This window comes from Stigmatopora argus, chromosome 3, assembly GCF_051989625.1.
Source record: "Stigmatopora argus isolate UIUO_Sarg chromosome 3, RoL_Sarg_1.0, whole genome shotgun sequence".
Taxonomy (NCBI): Eukaryota; Metazoa; Chordata; class Actinopteri; order Syngnathiformes; family Syngnathidae; genus Stigmatopora; species Stigmatopora argus.
Window position 1 is genome coordinate 21,989,004 of NC_135389.1, and position 22,104 is coordinate 22,011,107.

The window sequence follows — 22,104 nt, forward strand, 5'->3', positions numbered from 1 at the left end:
TATCAAACATAAACAACATTGACGACAAAACTCATCTATAAGCTAATTTATTATCCCGATCACCCCAAAAAATATCTCTTTCAATTTTCCAACAATTTCAATTTCTTTCATTCCCGTAGTCATCAAAATCAGTATCGGCTGCTTTTGTCCGTTTCTTAGCGGCCATTTTGACGGCCGATTAAGAACATAAAATAAAAGCCCAGCCCTTTTCTAGCCGGCTAGCACTAGCTCAGGGGCACAAGAGCCAATTTAGCTCGACCCATGAAATACTGTCACCCGCACACTCTCCACTCCGTCAGGTCGCGGGGCATTCGGTCCAACGGCTGGGCTCGCCCGCCTACGCCCAGGCTCGCGGCGCCCGACGACGCAATTAAGAAGTCACGTAGGCAGAATGGCCGCCGGGAAGAAATCCATTACACACCTTATTGACTGTAATGATTTCACTTCACCGCCATCAACAGCAATGAGGCGTGATGCCACGCCGAGCCGTGTGCGCTTTTAGCCTCGCTTCGGTCCGGTTGCCGGGGCGACGTGAGCCGTGGTGGTGGGCAGGTGCGAACTCGCCCAGGCTTGCGTCCATTTTTCAATCCTGGTAAATCAAAAATTCTCGATCGCGGGGAATTGACCGTAAGTCTGGTGTTAAAGATGCGGAAAAGCACTTAAAAAAAAAAAAATCAACCGTGGCAGTGTAAATAACATTTTTCTGGTTAATTTAGCTCCTTGGCATCGAGATTAACGTCCACAAGGACTATAATAATAATATAAGCAAAGTGTTGTTTGCTAATCGCTAATCTGCTCTGCGCCCTGCGAGACAATCCATTTGCATTGATTTACTCATTTTCTGAATCGCTTTATCCTCACAAGGGTCGCGGGGGGTGCTGGATCCCATCCCAGCTATGATACCCTGAATCGGTGGAGCCAATCACAGGCCACGAAGAGGAGACGGACAACCATTCGCACTTAGACTCATACCTAGGGCCAATTTTAGCATCCAGTTAGCCTAGCATGCATGTTTTTGGAATGTGGGAGGAAACCGGAATACCCGGAGAAAACCCACGCAAGCCTGGGGAGAACATGCAAACTCCACACATGCGAACTGGATTCGAACCCAGGACCCCAGAGCTTTGAGGCCGACGTGCTAACAACTTCAGCGCCCCAATTAGATCTTTTATCATTCATTCATTCATTTTCTGAACCACTGTATCCTCACAAGGGTCACGGGGGGTGCTGGAGCCCATTCCAGATGACTACTCGGAATCGGTGGCCAGCCAATTGCAGGGCACGAGGAGACAAAGGACAACCAATCATAGCTAGGGACAATTTAGAGTGTCCACTTAGCCTAGCATGCATGTTTTTGGAATGTGGGAGGAAACTGGAGTACCCGAAGAAAACCCACGCAGCCCTGGGAGAACATGCATACTCCATTTGCATTCAATCGCGTTAAATACTCTTCTGAACCAGCCTTTTTAATAATAATAAGGGCAGGTCGCCGAATGGGATTTCGTGCTTTGACCTGCGGTACGCCTCATATTCATTTTTCATATTAAGAAAAATGTAATAGTTTTCCCTTTGTTTTGGCCGCAAATCATGCACACCTGGGACCTTGACTACTCTACCCATGTTTAATTAAAAATCTGGACAGCTATTGTGCCTGTAGCCGCTCGCGTATTCTTATTGTTATTACTCATTTTTGTATCATGGCGCGGTGGGCTCGCTATTTTGGGATTGTGGGTTCGATCCCAGGTGGGTTTTTTCTGGGTGGAGTTTGCATGTTCTCCCTGGGCCCGTGTTGGTTTTCTACGGGTGCTCGGGTTTCCTACCACATCCCAAAAACATGCATGCTAGGCTAATTGTATGCTAAATTGCCCCTTGCTATGATTGGTTGTCCTTTGTGCCCTGTGATTGGCTCCCCAGCGATTCAGGGTGTCCCCCGCCTCTGGTCTGAAGTCAGCTGGGATAGGCTCCAGCACCCCCAGGAAAAAGCAGTTCAGAAAATGAATGAATGTTATTGTCAATGCGATGCTGTGATATAATCGTTAGTTGTGCTTGGCAGTAAACAGATTTAACTTTATTTTTGGAAGTGTGAATTAACTTTGGACTTTGGACATTTTGTCTTTTAAGCACTTTCACCCTTTGGCGTGCCGCCATTAGAACAATTAATTTCGGCGAGGACTTGGGCGGGAATCTGCAGGAACATTTGTCTCGGTAGAAAAATAATCACTCTAAAGTTGCGAGGCAGAGATTTAGTGGTTTTTTTTCTTCTACGATGGAGAATAATAATAACAGCTTACTTTAAAACATTCCCTGTAATGCGAATAAAGTTTTTTTAAGGTCAAGACAGTCTGACCAAGCAATTTATTATTTCCGTTTTTTTATTCTTCCTCATTTGATAAATAGTTTTCTGGCTCGATGTTTTATTATTTAAAAACATAGAAACCTTTATAGCTCCAAAATAAAAAAAATAAGCAATTTTTTGTTAAGAAATATTAACCTAAAAAACAATCACGACGAATAAATGTAAATAATAGTATTTTTGTCGGAAATATTTTTCTATTAAAATATACAGGAAATATAGTACACAAATTTCACAACTACTACCTCCAAGATATGAATTTATATTCATACATCATCTACCAGGCTCACTCTAACTGCATATTATTGCTTCCGAAATATGTAATTTTCCTGACCATGCTTCTTTATTGGCCAAGCTGCAACAGTTGCTTTAAAATGAACTGTATTTCCACCTCGCCTGAAGTTAATGAGTCCCAATGTAATGCGTTTTTGGCCCCCATAAATAACATATCACGAAAGATGTACTTTGTTCTTCAATTCCATATTTAATGGATGAACTGACATTCAACTATTTGTACACACGCCATTAAAAAGTCCATTTTACTCCTTCAAAACAACCTCAATTCCACCGTTTATTCCCAAACATAATTAAGTTCCTTCCAGTGCAAATCTCCTATTGAGTCCACTCCATTTGCGGTGTGTGTGTGTGTGTGTGTGTGTGTGTGTGTGTGTGTGTGCATCGGCTGCCTTCTGGACGAGGTAGAGGTGCACTTGGCTCCCGAAAAGGAACTCATTCTCGGCCAGTTTAATCGGCGACCCGCCACGTGCCAGCTGTGTCGGCAAAACAAGCACTTACTCTAAAAAAAAATATTTAAAAAAAGTACAAAAATTGAAAAAAAAAATGAGAAGAAGAAGGAAAAGCTCCCTGCATGCTGGCTAAAGAAAGCTGCGGCATCCATGTGAGGATTATACTTATCTCCAGATGCATGGAGGTTACATTACATACTTCTAGAGTGGTACCTCGACATACGAGTGCCCTGACATACGAGCAATTTGAGATACGAGTCAAATTTTGAGCAAATATTTATCTTGAGATATGAGACAAATTTTGATATACGACGCGATAAGCTGCTCATAAGAACATCATGGCCACTGTCTTTCCCGTCGCAACTCCCTCGTGTAATGTCTCTACGAGCACTGGGCGGAGCCTTGCTTTTTTTCAGTGTTTTTTTTTCCGTTAGTCAGTGCGAATGGCAGAGCTTGTTCGCTAATACGAGAGGAGTATATACTACTTTTTGTTGGCAAGTGGTCGTGCGTTATTCTATTGTGAGGACATTTGTGTGCATCATTTTGGGAATATTTTGCAGGGAAGACAAAAGCAAACAACCCTCGATAGGTTGTATCTGAAAGTCAGGGTGGAGGCGGGGCCAATAGAGCCAACCCGGGAGAAGAAAGGTAGTAAAATTTAAAACAAAATTAGAATTAAGTTAAGTGTAAGGTTAGATTAAATTTATTTTTGAGTGCGTCTGCATCATCATCCAAGTTCATTTAAATTTTCTATGTTATGTTACGAGCGTGTTTCCGTGCAAAAAGTAATATTATTATTTTTAATAGTGGTGACCCTACTTTTTGTTTTTTCGATTATCGGGGCCATGTCCAGTCCACATTTACCGCGTTATTCGAGGGATTACTGTATATCTGTTCTGTAGCGTCTCAAATACTAGCAGGGGCTACTTTGGAAGACGACAATGCTAAAGGAGTAAAAACAACTTAAAATGTAAGCAGGTGGCAGGCCACAATACCAACACGCGTAGCGCACAAGCATACTTGGTCCGAATTCTACGCGGCAGCTGGACTTAAACAATAGCTAGCCCGCTCGCTACTTTTCCCAAATTGAAATGATGTAAAGCGCCAAGCCTGACGGCGGGGTAATTGTTCACGTGGAAATTGGCTTTGCCGTCGCCACGCGTCACCGGCTGTCATGGCGTAGAACTCTGAGAACAATTTCACCGAAGATGGGTCGAGTGACCATTCCGAGAGAGACAGAGAGAGAGAGAGAAAAAGTCTCTTGATGTTTTATCTTTAACAATGTGCTTTGGTGGCTGAATTACGGGCAACCCCTCATTTCCAGCTGCGTGCGCGTCACTTTGCCTTGTACACACGCTATCGGGCCTTTTCAGATCCCCTCACACACACACAGACACAAAGACAATGACAAAGACACACACAAAGACACACACACACACTCACACAGACACACACACACACAAAGACACACACTCACACACAAAGACACACACACAAAGACACACACACAAAGACACACACACACAAAGACACACACACAAAGACACACACAAAGACAGACACAAAAACACACACTCACACAAAGACACACACACAAAGACACACACAAAGACACACACAAAGACACACACAAAGACACACACACTCACACAAAGACACACACACTCACACAAAGACACACACACAAAGACACACACACAAAGACACACACACACAAAGACACAAACACACTCACAAAGACACACACAAAGACACATACTCACACAAAGACACACACTCACACAGACACACACACTCACACAAAGACACACACACTCACACAAAGACACATACACCCACAAAGACACACACTCACACAAAGACACACACAAAGACACACACACAAACACACACACAAACACACACACAAACACACAAAGACACACACAGAGACACACACACAAAGACACAAACACACTCTCACAAAGACACACACTCACACAAAGACACACACACACAAACACACAAAGACACACACAGAGACACACACACAAAGACACAAACACACTCTCACAAAGACACACACTCACACAAAGACACACACACACACAAAGACACACACTCACACACAAAGACACACACACACAAAGACACCCACTCACACACAAAGACACACACACAAAGACACACACACACAAAGACACACACACACACTCACACAAAGACACACACACAAAGACACACACACAAAGACACACACACAAAGACACACACAAAGACACACACAAAAACACACACAGACACACACTCACACAAAGACACACAGACAAACACAAAGACACACACACAAAGACACATACACACAAAGACACAAACACACTCACAAAGACACACACAAAGACACATACTCACACAAAGACACACACTCACACAGACACACACACTCACACAAAGACACACACACTCACACAAAGACACATACACCCACAAAGACACACACTCACACAAAGACACACACAAAGACACACACAAAGACACACACAAACACACACACAAACACACAAAGACACACACAGAGACACACACACAAAGACACAAACACACTCTCACAAAGACACACACTCACACAAAGACACACACACTCACACAAAGACACACACACACAAACACACAAAGACACACACATAGACACACACACAAAGACACAAACACACTCTCACAAAGACACACACTCACACAAAGACACACACACACACAAAGACACACACTCACACACAAAGACACACACACAAAGACACACACACAAAGACACACACACAAAGACACACACACAAAGACAGACACACAAAGACAGACACAAAAACACACACACACACACTCACACAAAGACACACACACAAAGACACACACACAAAGACACACACAAAGACACACACAAAAACACACACAGACACACACACTCACACAAAGACACACAGACAAACACAAAGACACACACACACAAAGACACACACACACAAAGACACACACACACACAAAGACACAAACACACTCACAAAGACACACACAAAGACACACACTCACACAGACACACACACTCACACAAAGACACACACACTCACACAAAGACACACACACTCACACAAAGACACATACACCCACAAAGACACACACTCACACAAAGACACACACAAAGACACACACACAAACACACACACAAACACACACACAAACACACACACAAACACACAAAGACACACACAGAGACACACACACAAAGACACAAACACACTCTCACAAAGACACACACTCACACAAAGACACACACACTCACACAAAGACACACACACACAAACACATAAAGACACACACAGAGACACACACACAAAGACACAAACACACTCTCACAAAGACACACACTCACACAAAGACACACACTCACACAAAGACACACACACAAAGACACACACACTCACACAAAGACACATACGCCCACAAAGAAACACACACACATACACACACAAAGACTCCCACAAAGACACACACACTCACACAAAGACACCCACAAAGACACACACACAAAGACACACACACACAGACACACATACACACACAAAGACACACACAGACACACACACACAAAGACACACACACACAAATACACACTCAAAAAGATGCACACAAAGACACACACTCACACAAAGACACACATACTCACACAAAGACACACATACTCTCACACAAAGACACACACAGACACCCACAAAGACACACACAAAGACACTCACACAAAGACATACACAAAGACACACACACACAAAAACACAAACAAAGACACACACACCAAGACACACACCAATACACACACCAAGACCCACGCAAAGACACACACACAAAGACACATACATGACAAGGTGTGCTTAAGAGCCTTTAACCCCTTGTTCACCTCTTGGCCAGCCCTGCTGTGAGGACTCTGGGTCAACTCATTTAATAGCTGTTCACTTTTTTATCTGCCTTCCACACACACGACATACGCACTCAGACACACACACACACACACACACACACACACACACACACACACACATCAGGCCGGGATGTGTCAAAAGCAGCTCTCAGATAAAAGAAAGTGCTGAATGCGAATATGATCGCAGTATGGGCTTGTATCCTATTATGTTCTCAGAGTATTTTGGCGCCTTGGCTTTCCAAGCGTCAAACTTGCAAGCTCAGCGCTCATCTTTTGTGTTTATTAATTCTGTCCAAGTAGGCTGTTGACTCTCAAAGTATATTTTTCAATTCTATTTGGGATTCAGTGAACCCACTTTAAGTATTCACTTGTTGGCATCTATGTTCTGCTAAGCTCCGAACATAAATCTTTTGTTGTTTTCATTCATTCATTTTCTGAACCGCTTGTCCTCGGAAACATGGTGGGGGGTGCTGGATCCTAGCCCAGCTAGCCCGAGGAGGCAAACGACAACCATCATAGCTAAGGTTATAGCATATTTATATATAAACAACAATCACTCGTTAAATTGTACTGCAACTTATGTAGCGGTGTTCTATTTTGTCAAAGAGATGAACTCCAAATGACACCAAAAAAATGCTAATCCATGACTTACATGTCACAAAATTCAAATATTTGGAATTTTGAGCTGCCATTCTTTGTTTTTTTTCTGCCTTCTGTATGTGTTTTTGCTCCAGAGGCAGCCTTGTAAGCACCGTGTCCTTCTAAGCGATGTGATTGGTGTCTTTAATGGCTTCTATGTCACAAAGGCGCAGTGTGCTGATGTGGTGGCGGTCAGAGTGGGATTACCTTGTCAGCACTTGAAACTGCGCATCCTTCTATCCGCCAAAGCCCGAAAATGTGGACGTGTCGTGTACACATCTGACATTTTTCAATCATCTTTGAGTTTCCTCTGCTGAGAGCTGCTTTTTTTGTGGGAGGAGAAAGCGCTCGCTTACCGAGGAAGCCATGACAGTTGTCAGTCACAATCGCGTTTGTCAGTCGGCCTGAGCGGCGGCGCACCTTATTTTTCACATCTGGACCTCTATCATATTTCCATTTCAGCGTAAGGACGTCACTTTATGTTCACTTTTTCAGGTTAAGTGATCACGTCAGTCACGTTTCAATGTCGATAAAAGCTCAGTCTCCATAGTTTCCTTGCTATCACAGTTGTAACGTGAAGGAGAACCTTGCTGTCAAATTTGTAACGTGAAGCTAAATCTCGCTATCAAATTTGTAACGTGAAGCAAAACTTTGCTGTCAAATTTGTAACGTGAAGCAGGACCTCATTATCAAATTTATAACGTGAAGTACAACCTCACTATCAAATTTGTAACGTGAAGCAAAACTTTTGCTGCCAAATTTGTAATGTGAATCAGACCTTCATTATCAAATTTCTAAGGTGAAGCAAAACCTCGCTTTCAAGTTTGTAACGTGAAACAAAACCTTGCTTTCAAATTTGTAACGTGAAGCAAAACCTCACTATCAAATTTGTGGTACTCGGACGTTTGGTCGCCGGACGTTTGGTTGCCCGGACGTTTGGTCGCCCCGGGCGTCTGGTCGCCCCGGGCGTCTGGTCGCCCCGGGCGTCTGGTCGCCCCGGGCGTCTGGTCGCCCCGGGCGTCTGGTCGCCCCGGGCGTCTGGTCGCCCCGGGCGTCTGGTCGCCCCGGGCGTCTGGTCGCCCCGGGCGTCTGGTCGCCCCGGGCGTCTGGTCGCCCCGGGCGTCTGGTCGCCCCGGGCGTCTGGTCGCCCCGGACGTTTGACAACATGACAGAGTTTACTGTTGAAACCAGCTCTCAAAATTATATTCATGAGAGAGAGAGTTTAATATCTAAATATCTACTGTTGAAACCAGCTCTCAAAATTATATTCACCCGGGTGACCAAACGTCCGGCGACCAAACGTCCGGCGACCAAACGTCCGGCGACCAAACGTCCGGCGACCAAACGTCCGGGGACCAAACGTCTTTCGACGAAACATCCGGTCACAAGGAAAAATGACCACAGCAAAAGAAGTAAGAATTAAGCCCAAGACATCATATCGACCACGAGTCAGACAATACCCCCTCAAACCAAACAATATGGTCTAAAGGGCCTTCTGATGTACGACTCGATGCAGGATGCTGTCAAATTTGTAACGTGAATCACAACAAATTGCCAAACCGGCAAGACCGTCGCCGAGCCATTGCCGCGAAGTGTAAAACCGCCGTTAGCGTCAAACGTACGTTGAAAAACGGTGTCAAAAGTGCATGCGCTGTTTGTCTTCATTTACCCTGTTTTGATTTCAACAATCGGCTATTTCATAGAATGGCGTTTTCAGACGGCCTCATCTTCATTAGCGCGTGACAACTCCGCTGTTATTTATCTCCGACCACGGGAGGCTTCATTAGCTGGCAGTCGGCCGGGTAATTTTAGCAACCCTGGTTTATTCCCGAATAGCCACGTGTTGGATGCGCTAGCCGCCCGCCCGCCCGCACGTACGTACGTACGTCACGTACTCCCACGAGTTGAGAAAGAAAAAAGGGAATGAGGGTTGGGATTGGCTTGATTCCACCTGCGCTCATTCGCCCGCCAGACGTTTGCCTCTTTTCTGCTCTTTGAAGCCTCTTTAATTCCTGTGATCAGGATTAGACGCGGGGAAGAGGAATAAAAGTGGGGAGACATCTGAGGAGGGAACGGGATCCTTTGAAATATGTCAAGAATTGCCTGCGCGCTAGCTAACCTACAATGAAGCAATCCCAAGGAAATTCACATTTTTTTCGGTCAATAAGAAGGCCTTCTTTCAAGCCATTTTTTTTGTGAACTTAAATGAGCGACTGTCAATAATCTACTTCTACTGACATTGTTTCGCTGTTTCAGAAGAATCTGCTCAATGATATTCCAGGACAAAAAGACATTTGCATTTGTCGTCATTAACTGCCTGGTCAAAAATGGCGATGCATTCAATGATGTTAAGTTTATGCTATAGTTGTTGACCATATTTAGAAATGTAGCTAATATTTAGAGACACGGTGTGTATGTGGTTGGAAAGTCGGGCTCGCAGTTCTGGGGTCGAGGGTTCGATCCCGGGTGGGTTTTCACTGTGTGGCGTTTGCATTTTATCCCCAGGCTTGCATGGGTTGTCTCCGGGTACTCCTGTTTCCCAAAACATGCACGCTAAGCCATATTTACAAATGTAGCTAATATTTAGACACGCGGTGGACATGTGGTTGGAAAGTCAGCCTCGCAGTTTTGGGGTCTAGGGTTCGATCCCGGGTGGGTTTTCACTATGTGGAGTTTGCATTTCATCCCCAGGCTCGAGTGGGTTGTCTCCGGGTACTCCTGTTTCCCAAAACATGCATGATAGGCTAATTTGATGCTAAAGTGCCTAACCCTAGCTACGATGGGACGTCTGTCTCTTTTTGCCTTGTGTGATTTGTTGGCCCTGAATTCAGGGTGTGCCCTGCCTGGTATGCGAAGTCGACTAGGATAGGCTCCAGCACCCCCGCGACCCTTGTAAGGATAAGCGGTTCAGAAAATGAATGAATTTAGAGCTCATTTGATGCTAAATTGCCTAGCCCTAGCTATGATTGGATGTTTGTCTCTTTTTGGCGTATGCAATTTACTGGCCCTCAATTCAGGGTGTGCCCTGCCTGGTGCTCGAAGTCGGCTGGGATAGGCTCCAGCACCCCCCGTGACCCATGGTTCAGAAAATGAATGAATTTAGAGCCAATTTGATGCTAAATTGCCTAGCCCTAGCTACGATTGGATGTTTGTCTCTTTTTGCCCTGCGATTTGTTGGCCCTCAATTCAGGGTGTGCCCCGCCTGGTGTGCAAAGTCGGCTAGGATAGACTCCAGCACCCCTCGCGACCCTTGTAAGGATAAGCGGTTCAGAAAATGTGTGAATTTAGACTCGTGACCTTCCCTTTTTTTATATGCCCAAGCTGAAAAACACTTTTTGAAACAGACCGACTTCCAATGTTAAATTCTGTCACAGACATTTTATTCATGTTTGTAAACAACACTATTTTATTGACTATTCTGTGTCGCCGGATTATGAGTTTTTGTACATTTTCCGTTTTGTATTAGCACGTCACATTGAATCCGAATGAGTAAGAAGACCTTGTGAAAGGTATTGTGTGTGGCGTGTTTATTGCATCAATACAGAGAATATTGCCGCAACAGCAACCCCAACTTTCAAGGTTTTAATGTGTTCAAAATGTAAACACATACAAAACCAAAGTCAAATGTCATACGACTCGCCGCAAAAACTAAACAAACTTTAACTATTCCAAACGAGGAGTATGTTTTAGAAATGTCAGTTTGACGCCACCGCTAAGATTTTTAATTTTTTACTATTTTTTTCCTCTCTGGGAAGGCTGTGCTTATTGTGCCTTTCACATGTGAGGTCTGGAAAGCTATCGCCAACAGGGGGCGCTCCCCCAAAATCCAGCCTTTGCTTTGAAAAGCTGATTTCCAGACGGCAATCGCTTCTGATAAATAAATAAATAGTTAAATACAGCCGTTATTTTGCAGCCATTTTCCTTTCTCTTCCTGAAATGTCTTTTTTTGTTGTTTCGTGAAGTTTTTGTTGTGAATAGACTCATTGGGTTGTTTGTAATAACTGCCAGATACTTAACGTTGCCATTTTTTTTGTCGACTGGAAATCCAGTTTCATAAAAGGTGATTTTCTTTGGTGACACAAACACGTGTAAACATACTTAAAGTTTTGTGGATGCTAACAAGCAAAGAGTCTTTTGTGTTTCAACCAAAAAATTGAATTCAATTGAATGCTTTTATTGTCGTTATACAACTATAATGAGATTTAAAGCTTTGCACAAATAACAAAAACAAACAGACAAATAAATAGTCAATAAATAAGTAGTCAACATAAGAAGTCACAACGTAAATTAATTGGGAAGTGCACAAATAACAACAACAAACAACAAGTAAATGATAATAAATATGTAATAAGCAGTCAACATAATATATTAGTAGTTTCGGATGATGTTTCTGTATCTGTAAAATTAGGAAAGGATTTGACAGTTTTAAGTCAATTTTGATGGATTTTAACCTATCGGTTGCTATTGTTTGACGCTAGGTGTCCAATCTATTTGAAAGGGAGGGTTGGCATCGAATGAAAGGGGATGAAAAAACCACGTGATTGGCTTTCTATTCCCAAAAACGGCCGTCCACTTTGTAGTACATTTTAGACTTTTACGTGTGCCCTATGTGTGTGTGCCCTATATATATGTGTGTGTGTGTGTGAAAATGTGTGCCACGTTGCATTTGTATTTCGTAACATTTTTTACATAAAAAAGAAAATTGTAACCTGAAACGTTCGTACCGAGAAGCATTCGTAAGTAGAGGTATGACTGTATTAGCATTTTTTAAAAAATCTACTCATATTAAGTTGTCAATTGCGCAATTAGCGTAATAATAATCCAGTTAACATGATCGCACTTAACCACAGTCAAAATAACCGGAAAAAAAATGCAAATAATTGTACGTCTAAAAAGTCCCGTATAATAGTTTGCTTTTATGAGGCTGTCACATAAACGTCCTTTTTAACGTCTTTCTTCGCTTTTTTTTGGGCTGGTGACGGCATTTCTCATGCCGCCAACTCGACATTTTTTTCTACCTAATGAAAGCATAAAAACAAAACAATCGCTCACATTTCAACCCTGGATGGGCACAGACTGCCGTTTTATTGCTCAATTTGGAAGTTGATGAAATGTTTTAAAACATCATAACGGGTTGGCGCAGGGGCGGAGAAGCCTCTGGAGATGTTAGCGATCTAACTGCGCCGTAAAACGGGTCAAATAAGCTCGTGCTTGCTTGTAAACGCAACACGGGCCAAGATATTCACGGCGCTTACCCGGCGACCTTTGCGTTCACCTCCGCCTGTACAAACGGCGGCGAAGGCGGCAGAACATCGTGCCGGCTTTTCTTTTCCTTTTTCTTTTTTTTCTTAAGGATACACAATGCGCTCGTGGCGGCGTTTTTAATGCAGTTGAATTTGGAAAAGATCCAATGATTTTTAAGTGGGATTTCTTGAGAGCGAGTTAGCGTGCTAGCCGTCAAACTTAAAGGAACTGTTTGGAGTTTTGGAAGAGTTCATTACAGAATTTAAAAGGGAGGCGGACTGGGACTAGTGGGCATTCGTTGTAATTGTTTCTGACATGAGTAAAGTTCAAACTAGTTTCAGGGAAAAAAATATTTTCAAAATATTGCATTTATTTTCCTCCCTTTGCTTTCGCTTTTCAAAATACGCTATACAGTCGTACCTTTACTTTAATATTTTTTAAATTAATTGGTTCCAAGACTTTTTTCGTAACTTTACAATTTCGTAAGTAGAGGTGTACTTTATATGTAAATTCTCTCATTGGTTCCACGGTCCTCACACAACTACCCACTATACTCTTTAAAATTTTGGTCCCAAGACTTTTTTCGTAACTTTAAAATTTCGTAAGTAGAGGTGTACTTTATATGTAAATTCTGTAATTGGTTCCACTGTCCTCACACAACTACCAACTAAACCCTTTAAAATTGGTTTAAAAGTCCCAATTTTGTGAATGAAAAATGTGAGGAAACACAAAAATGAGAGAAAATTGTAAGGAAATTATTTATTAATGTCTTAAAATAAATAAAGCATATGAAAATGTGCCCCGCACCGCTGAAATATCTCCCTCTGCGGGCATTATAGATGTAATACCCATGTTTTTCCGCCAGTTTTACCAGGGCTGAAAGCCGTCCACTTTGTAGTACATTTTAGACTTTTACGTGTGCGCCCTATGTGTGTGTGAGAAAATGTGCGCCACGTTGCATTTGCAGTTTTTAATTGCTTAATAAGAGGAATTCAAAATAAAATAACGGAGAAGGAAATGGATTTACTTTTTGGGGGATTTCATAACTTGGACTTTTTCATATCTCGAGGCACTTTTTTGAATATAAAAAAGTTCGTAACCTGAAACTTTCGTACCCAGAGGCATTCGTAAGTAGAGGTATGACTGTACTTAAAAATTCATTCCTAAGGTTATTTCCAGACTTTAAGATAGACCCGACTATATGTCGCACCCACGGAATTCTGCTAAAAATGCTGTATTCGTTCATCCATAGGATGCAACCCACTTTAAGACACAGGGTTGAAAGCCACAGGAAAAAGTAGCGATTTATCGTCCGAAAAGTATGGTCCATATTTTTCCCAATAAAACATGCATTATCTATCTTTATTCATTGGATTATTTTCATTTCATAAAGTCCATAAATATTGCAACACTGACCCAATTTTCATCTTTCTTCTTCTGAGCACTACCGCAATGAATTCAAAATAAGAAAGGTGACCTTTAACTGACTTTCAGCTTGAATTTTTGTTCCACTGGAAGATATGCTCATATTCCAAAACTCATTGGCTGGAATTTAACGCATGCTGCAAAAGCTACTAATGTGAAACAACCTGCAATCCTATGCAGTGGGAAAGTCATTCACCTGACCTAAATCCTATTGAACATATATTCATCAAGTTAGCCATTTGTTGTCATCTGTTCGAGAGTCATTTGCTAGCTCTGCGTGGGTTTATATTTCTTTTGTTTTGTTTTGTTTTTCCTCCTATGCACTGGGAAAGTCATTCACCTGATCTAAACCCAATTGAACATTCATTTCACTTGCTAAAGGCCAAACTGAAAGTAAAATACACCATCAACAACTAGGAAGTAGTATTGTCTTGACAAGTTAGCTATTTGTTGTCTTCTGTTCGAGGGTCGTTTATGTGATAGCTGTACATGGTTTCGTTTTTTCCCCTTCTATGCACTGGGAAAGTCATTCACCTGACCCAAATCCTATTGAACATGTATTCCTCAAGTTAGCCATTTGTTGTCATCTGTTCAGGGGTTATTTGCTAGCTGTGCGTGGGTTTAGATTTTGTTTTTGTTTTTCTCCTAAGCACTGGGAACATCATTCACCTGATCTAAACCCTATTGAACATGTATTTCACTTGATAAAGGCCAAAGTGAAAGCAAAATAAACCATGAACAACCAGGACGTAGTAGTATCTTGACAAGTTAGCTATTTGTTGTCATCTGTTCGAGGGCTGTACTTGGTTTTAGTTGTTTTTCCCTTCTATGCACTGGGAAAGTCATTCACCTGATCTAAACCCTATTGAACATGTATTCATCAAGTTAGCCATTTGTTGTCATCTGTTCAAGGGTCATTTGCTAGCTGTGCGTAGCTTTAGAATTTGATTTATTTTGTTTTGTTTTTCTCCTAAGCACTGGGAAAGTCGTTCACCTGATCTAGACCCTATTGAACATATATTTCCCTTGCTAAAGGCCAAACTAAAAGGAAAATACACCATCAACAAGCAGAAAGTAGTGTTTATCTTGACAAGTTAGCTATTTGTTGTCATCTGCTCAAGCGTCATTTGCTAGCTGTGCATACTTTTAGGTTTATTTTGTTTTTTGTTTTTTTCTTCTATCCACTGGGAAAGTCATTCATCTGATCTAAACCCTATTGAACATGTATTCCTCAAGTTAGCCATTTGTTGTCATCAGTTCGAGGGTCATTTGCTAGCTGTGCGTGGGTTTAGATTTGTTTTGTTTTGTTTTTCCTCCTATGCACTGGGAACATCATTCACCTGATCGAAACCCTATTGAACATGTATTTCCCTTTGCCAAACTGAAAGGAAAATACACCATGAACAAGCATGAAGTAGTGTTGTCTTGACAAGTTATCTATTTGTTGTCATTTGCCAGCTCTGTGCGTTTATCTATTTATTAGTTTGTCACTGACAGTATCTTCGCAATTGTCCAATTCCGTCGCATTTGATCGGTCGCCCGGCGCGAGGCCAGCTTTAAAGTTGTTGCCTGTAAACAACGTAAAAGCTTCCCAAAAAACGTGGGTTATCAACTTCTATTACGGCAGCGATTTGAGACGACAAGTGAGCTAAACGTCAACGCAACAAACACGGGAATTTATCGTATTTTGCGGCTTGGCGAGTGCTGGAATTCCACTTTAGAAGTTGAGAGGCGCCAAGTGTGTGTGGAGCAGGTGGTGGACGGAGACTTCTCTTCTGGCTCTTCGCGGTCTTGTTAGCTCAGGGCTATCTTTCATCCCGCTAACCTAAATCTACATAAAGCGCCAGTTCAGCTATTTTGCAGGGAAATATGGTTGGGGACGCACTGATGCAACGAACTGATTTCATTTGCTGGTAAGTTTTATCTTCATTTCAGCGTCTGGCAACGTGGGAGTCATTTTTTTCAGTTCATTTTTTTTTTGCGTACTGCTCACAGCGATGACAAATGGCATTCAACTGAAGTAATCCATGCATGTCACAGTGAACAGCTGTTACATGAACTACTTTTTTTTTTATTTTGCCTCAGAACAAATATTTCTCCAGAAAACAGGTCACGGCGGGGATTATTTATAGTGGAACGGGGTCAACGAGGAGTTTTGATAGTTTGGTGTTCTTGTTGCAGGTGAAGGAATTATGTTATAGCTCTTGTTTGCAGTTCTATTTCTGTTAAAAATAAATCAGGTGTTGAGGACTGGTTGAAAATGATCGATTTATTGAGGTGTTTGGTTCACATCAGCAAAAAAAATAGCTGTTAAATCGCAATTAAAAACTGTTCTTATTTTAATGTAATTTCATAATATCACATTATTCAGCTCTTCCAGTTTGTGAAACAGTTGGCAGAAAAACTTTGTTTCTAGTTGGGAAACTACCAAAAAATCTGATAAAAGTAGTTTAGTTTGATTTATTAGATTAGATTAGAACTTTATTTCATCCCGTATTTGGGAAATTTCTTTGGTTGGAGTAGCAAGACAGACATAAGACACAGAAGACAATGTAGACCTAGATAAAAAAACTGGAGCCACACACAGGAAGTCCACAAGGGGGGGACCTTCTGCAGAGTGAGAGGGGGACAGTACATATTAATGAATATATACATATTCTTGTAAATGAACATATACCGTATTTTCTTGTATATATGCTGTATTTGTAACTAAAAAAAATGATGACTGAATCGAGGGTACGATTGAGTGCCGACTTTCTGTTTTAGGATCAAATTAAAATGATACATGTATATTAAATTTCCTGATTTTCCCCCTTTTAAGTCAATAATTGTAATTTTTTAATCAATTTTTTATGTGTTTTTAGTTCAAAAATCATTTTGTAACATTTCACTATATATATATATATATATATATATATATATATGTGTGTGTATATATATATATATATATATATGTGTGTGTATATATATATATATATATATATGTAAAAGCTCAAATAAACATTTTTTTAGATCTATAAAAAACTGAATTTTTGGGGCTTTTAATCCAGTTCTTTTAATCCATTTATAAATAAAAAATCTAAATATTATATCTAAAATGGTCCGGCCCACGTGAAATCAAGTTGACGTTAAAGCGGCTCGTGAACCATCCCAAGTCTGACACCCTTGATTTATAGAGTATCTCAGAAATGCCACGTGATGATTTTCCCTTCAAAGTAACACATTTCTACTCCCTATTTAAACCATGAATATGGAGGTGAAAATTGTGAATCAGGGGGTGACTTATACTCGAGAAATGGTCAAATTCAACCATTTTAAGGCCAATTTAAGAGTACGGCTTATACGCGAATACGTCTTATATGCGAGAAAATACGATAAACGCTTCCTCGATCGGTTTTACATCCCTATTTCTTCTCCGCAGAGATGGCAAGCCGGTCGTCCGGCCTCCTCCTCCTGCTCCTCCTCCTTTTCCTGGCCTGCCGTCGGGCGCTGTCGTCCCTGGACCCCCTCCCCGAGTTCATCACGGACACCCCCATCGTCAACGTAGTACAAGACCCACGCACCGGCCGCGTTTACGCCGGCGCCGTCAACGCCGTCTACCAGCTGGGTCCCTCGCTATCGCTGGAAGCCCGGGCGGAGACGGGTCCCCGCAAGGACTCCCGCACCTGCACGCCGCCCGCCTCGGCCTGCCAGGACACCAAATCCATGGCCAACGTGAACAAACTCCTGCTGGTCCACGCCGCCAACGGCTCGCTGATCGTCTGCGGCAGCCGCTACCGGGGCATCTGCTCGCTACTCAACCTGTCCAACGTGGATCAGGAACTGTACTACAGTGACAACAAGGGCGAGAGGACTTACGTGGCTAGCATCGAGGACAACGTCAACGTGGTGGGCGTCATGTCCACCTTCGTCAAGGACCACCACAAGTTCCCGGTTTTCCTGGTGGCCAAGGGTTACGGCAGCCTGGACAGCACCAAGATCATCACCACTCGCATCCTGCGGGATTTCCGCGAGTGGGTGGTTTTCGAGAGTATCATCGAGGCCTCCACCATCCAGACCATGCCCTTCGGGCCGAGGTACTGATAGATTTATTATTAATACACTTTAATCAAAACAGGGAGACATCATTAACATACACTGGTTACAACTTGCAAGGAAAATCACTCCTGACTCGCCCTCGTCCAGGATGATTCTAAAGAAACGGCATCTTCCTCTGTCAATTTAGTCGGCGCATAATCAAAACATTTGAGGTAATTGGGAGGTAGCATTTGGGAGGTGCAAAGGCTGTAGGAGACCCCCCCCCCCCCCCCCCCCCAAATACTCAAAATAGCCAAGATGGCTATCAATAGTAAGCCTTTGTTGTTTTAAAAATGACCATGCATAGTGTGGCCTTTATTTGTTAAAAAATTTAAATCAATAATTGTAATTTTTTAATCTTTTTTTTTCTGTGTTTTTAGTTCAAAAATCATTTTGTAAAATTTAAAAATATATTTTAAAAAAAAGCTCAAATACACATTGTTTTAGATCTATAAAACACGGAATATTCAGGCCTTTTAATCCAGTTCTTTTAATCCATTTATAAAAATAAAAAAAATCTAAATATTATATCTAAAATGGTCCGGCCCACGTGAAATCAAGTTGACGTTAAAGCGGCCTGCGAACCAACCCGAGTTTGACACCGTTGGTATAGATGTATATTAAATTTCCTGATTTTTCCCCCTTTTTAAATAAATAATTGTCATTTTTAATCCATTTTTTCTGTGTTTTTAGTTCAAAAATCATTTTGTAAAATTTAAAAATATATATAAAAAAGCTAAAATAAACATTGTTTTAGATCTATAAAAAACGGAATATTCAGGGCTTTTAATCCAGTTCTTTTAATCCATTTATAAAAAAAATATCTAAATATTATATCTAAAATGGTCCGGCCCACGTGAAATCAAGTTGACGTTAAAGCGGCCCGCGAACCAACCCGAGTCTGACACCCTTGATTTATAGAGTATCTCAGAATTCAAACAATTGCATAAGCTAACCGAATAACACCATTAAGGTAAAAAATCAACTGGTCATATTAGATCGGAACCAAAAACACCTGCGTAAGAATTTGCACAAGTAAGGATACAAGGTGACCCGAGCGGATCGGAAACCAAAACAACAGCGTAAGAATTTGCCCGAATAAGCATAATAATTTCTTTATAAGGTAAACAGAGCGACCATATTTTTTAAAACAGCAATGCGAGTATTTTCGGAAGTTGATTCGATTATCGCCATCTGCCGGAATCCAAGTCAAAGCAATTCAAGAGTCCCGGGTAGATCTTCATTGCCAACTCAGATCAACAGTCTCGGCCTGGATCATGGTGTCCTGTTCAGTCAATAGTCCTGAAAACAATTAACTGGCCTCGAAAGCAGCTGTGCAAATTAAAATTATAGCTTCATTACCTATTAAATGCTTAATGAACATATAAATAACCCAGAATAAACCCAACAGGTACCTACACGACTTCCGGCACGCCTTCGCCGCCGACGGCTTCGTGTACTTCGTCTTCTCCCGCACGCTGGACGGCACGGACACCAACAACGTGACCTTCGTGTCGCGGCTTTGCGAGAACGATCACCACTTGTACTCGCACACGGAGCTGCAGCTCAAGTGCGGGCCGGATAACCGTTACGGGAGAGTGCGGGCGGCGTTCGTGGCGCAACCGGGCAAGGAGTTGAGCCGGGTGATGACGGAGTCCGGCGTGTACGGACGGGTGCAGCCGTGGAACAAAGTGCTGTTCGTGGTGGCCAGCTCGGAAGACGAGAACCTGGACTCGGCACTGTGCATGTACACGCTGGACGCCATCAACGAGAGGCTGATGGACATCATCACCGCATGCTACAGCGACTCGGGAAAGATTTCGGGATTCGCCGCCGTTGACATTCCCTACTCGTCAAAGTCCGCCGAATTCTGCACTTCCAAGATTGAGGTGAGGGACCGGCTCAACTTTGTTTTTTTCCAAAATTGCGGTGAGGGACAAGCTTGATTTTTAAAATTTATTCATTTTTTTTTTTTAAATATGTTTTAATGTAAATTGCGGTGATCAAATTAATTCCATTTTTTTCTATAATTTTTTTTCTAAAATTGTGGTGAGGGACGGGCTTGCTTTTTTTTTTTTAAATTGAGGGACAAGCTTGCTTTTTTTTCCAAAATTGCGATGAGGGAGGAGCTTGATTTTTAAAATTTATTCTGTTTATTTGCTATGAGGGACAATTTTGATATTTTTTTAATGTAAATTGCGGTGATCAAATTAATTGCATTTTTTCCTGTGATTCTTTATCTAAAATTGCAGTGAGGGACGGGCTTGCTTTTTTTTTTTAAAAATTGAGGGACGAAAAATTGAGCTAAAATAAATTAGCTTTATTTATTTATTTAAATTGTGATGAGGGACGATTTTTACATGTTTTCCGTAAATTGTAAAAATTAAATATTAATTACATTTTTTTCTGGATTTTTTTCTTCTAAAACTGCGGTGAGGGAAAGGCTGCTTTTTTGGGGGATGAGCTTTATTCATTTATTTATTTTTTTAAATTGCGATGATATTTTTTCCATAAATTGTAAATATTAAATATTAATTACATTTATTTCAGAATTTTTTCTTCTAAAATTGCGGTGAGGGAGAGGCTGCTTTTTGGGGGGGTGAGCTTTATTCATTTATTTATTTTTTTAAATTGCAATGATATTTTTTCCGTAAATTGTAAATATTAAATATTAATTACATTTATTTCAGAATTTTTTCTTCTAAAATTGTGGTGAGGGAAAGGCTGCTTTTTGGGGGATGAGCTTTATTTATTTATCTATTTTTTAAAATTGCGATGATATTTTTTTTCCCGTAAATTGTAAATATTAATTACATTTTTTTCAGTCATTTTTTTTGTACAATTGCGGTGAGGGACGTTCTTGATTTCTTTTTTTATTTACTTAAGTATTGGACAAATAATATTAAATTGATGGTCATTTAATTTTCAAAAAAACACATCCATTTTGAGGGTTTCAAATTCTTCCTTCGAAAATCAAAAACACCCAAAATAATCCGTTATCATATTTTTTTTCGTTTTTTTTTTGGTTTTCTAGAAGAACAGATTAGAACTGTACAAGTGCGGCGCGGATTTCCTGCCAACGCCTCTGGCCAGCCAGCCCCAATTCGCCTTGAAATCCAACGCGGTGGTGACCAAGCCGGGCCTCCTCACCGCCGTGGCCGTGGCGGTGGAGAACGACCACGCGGTGGCCTTCCTGGGCCACAGCCAGGGAGAAGTCTTTAAGGTACACCTTTCTCTCTACTCCAGTTTTTTTAAGACGTCCAATAACCTCTTCCGATTCCCCAGGTCCACCTGACGTCCACGCCGTACGTCTACGGCAAAGCCCCCGGCGACACGTTGGGCGAGAAGGTCAACAAGAACCTTTTCTTCGACGCCGATCAAAGCCACCTGTACATCACCACGGACAAAAAGGTACTTGGACGCTTCTTGTTGACGGTCCGGGTGATTAAACGGGACGCTTTGAAATGAAAGCTGGTGGAAAAAATCCAATTGATCTTCCTCTAAGACAAACAAAGAGCACTTTTTTTTCCATTTCCTGTGACATTTAGGGACAAACGTGGTAGTCACTATATGTCGAATTGGCGGAAAGGTCGGGAGATGTTGCTTGGCAATATTTCGCTGGTTGCTGTTTAAAATTCCACTGTATCCACATGCAAACTCAACACAAAGAGGGC

The 22,104-nt window shown here is 41.7% G+C and overlaps 1 protein-coding gene across 1 annotated transcript in view; it reads left to right on the forward strand.

The window, feature by feature from the left end:
* plxnb2b (plexin b2b) overlaps nucleotides 1-22,104 on the forward strand; it is a 148,465-nt gene that overhangs the window by 58,959 nt on the left and 67,402 nt on the right. Inside the window, exons 3-6 of the mRNA XM_077596068.1 lie at nucleotides 17,775-18,429; nucleotides 19,842-20,319; nucleotides 21,465-21,653; nucleotides 21,716-21,841. Of these exons, the coding sequence (XP_077452194.1) occupies nucleotides 17,777-18,429; nucleotides 19,842-20,319; nucleotides 21,465-21,653; nucleotides 21,716-21,841 (1,446 nt within the window). The 5' untranslated portion in view covers nucleotides 17,775-17,776. The remainder of the gene's footprint in view (nucleotides 1-17,774; nucleotides 18,430-19,841; nucleotides 20,320-21,464; nucleotides 21,654-21,715; nucleotides 21,842-22,104) is intronic.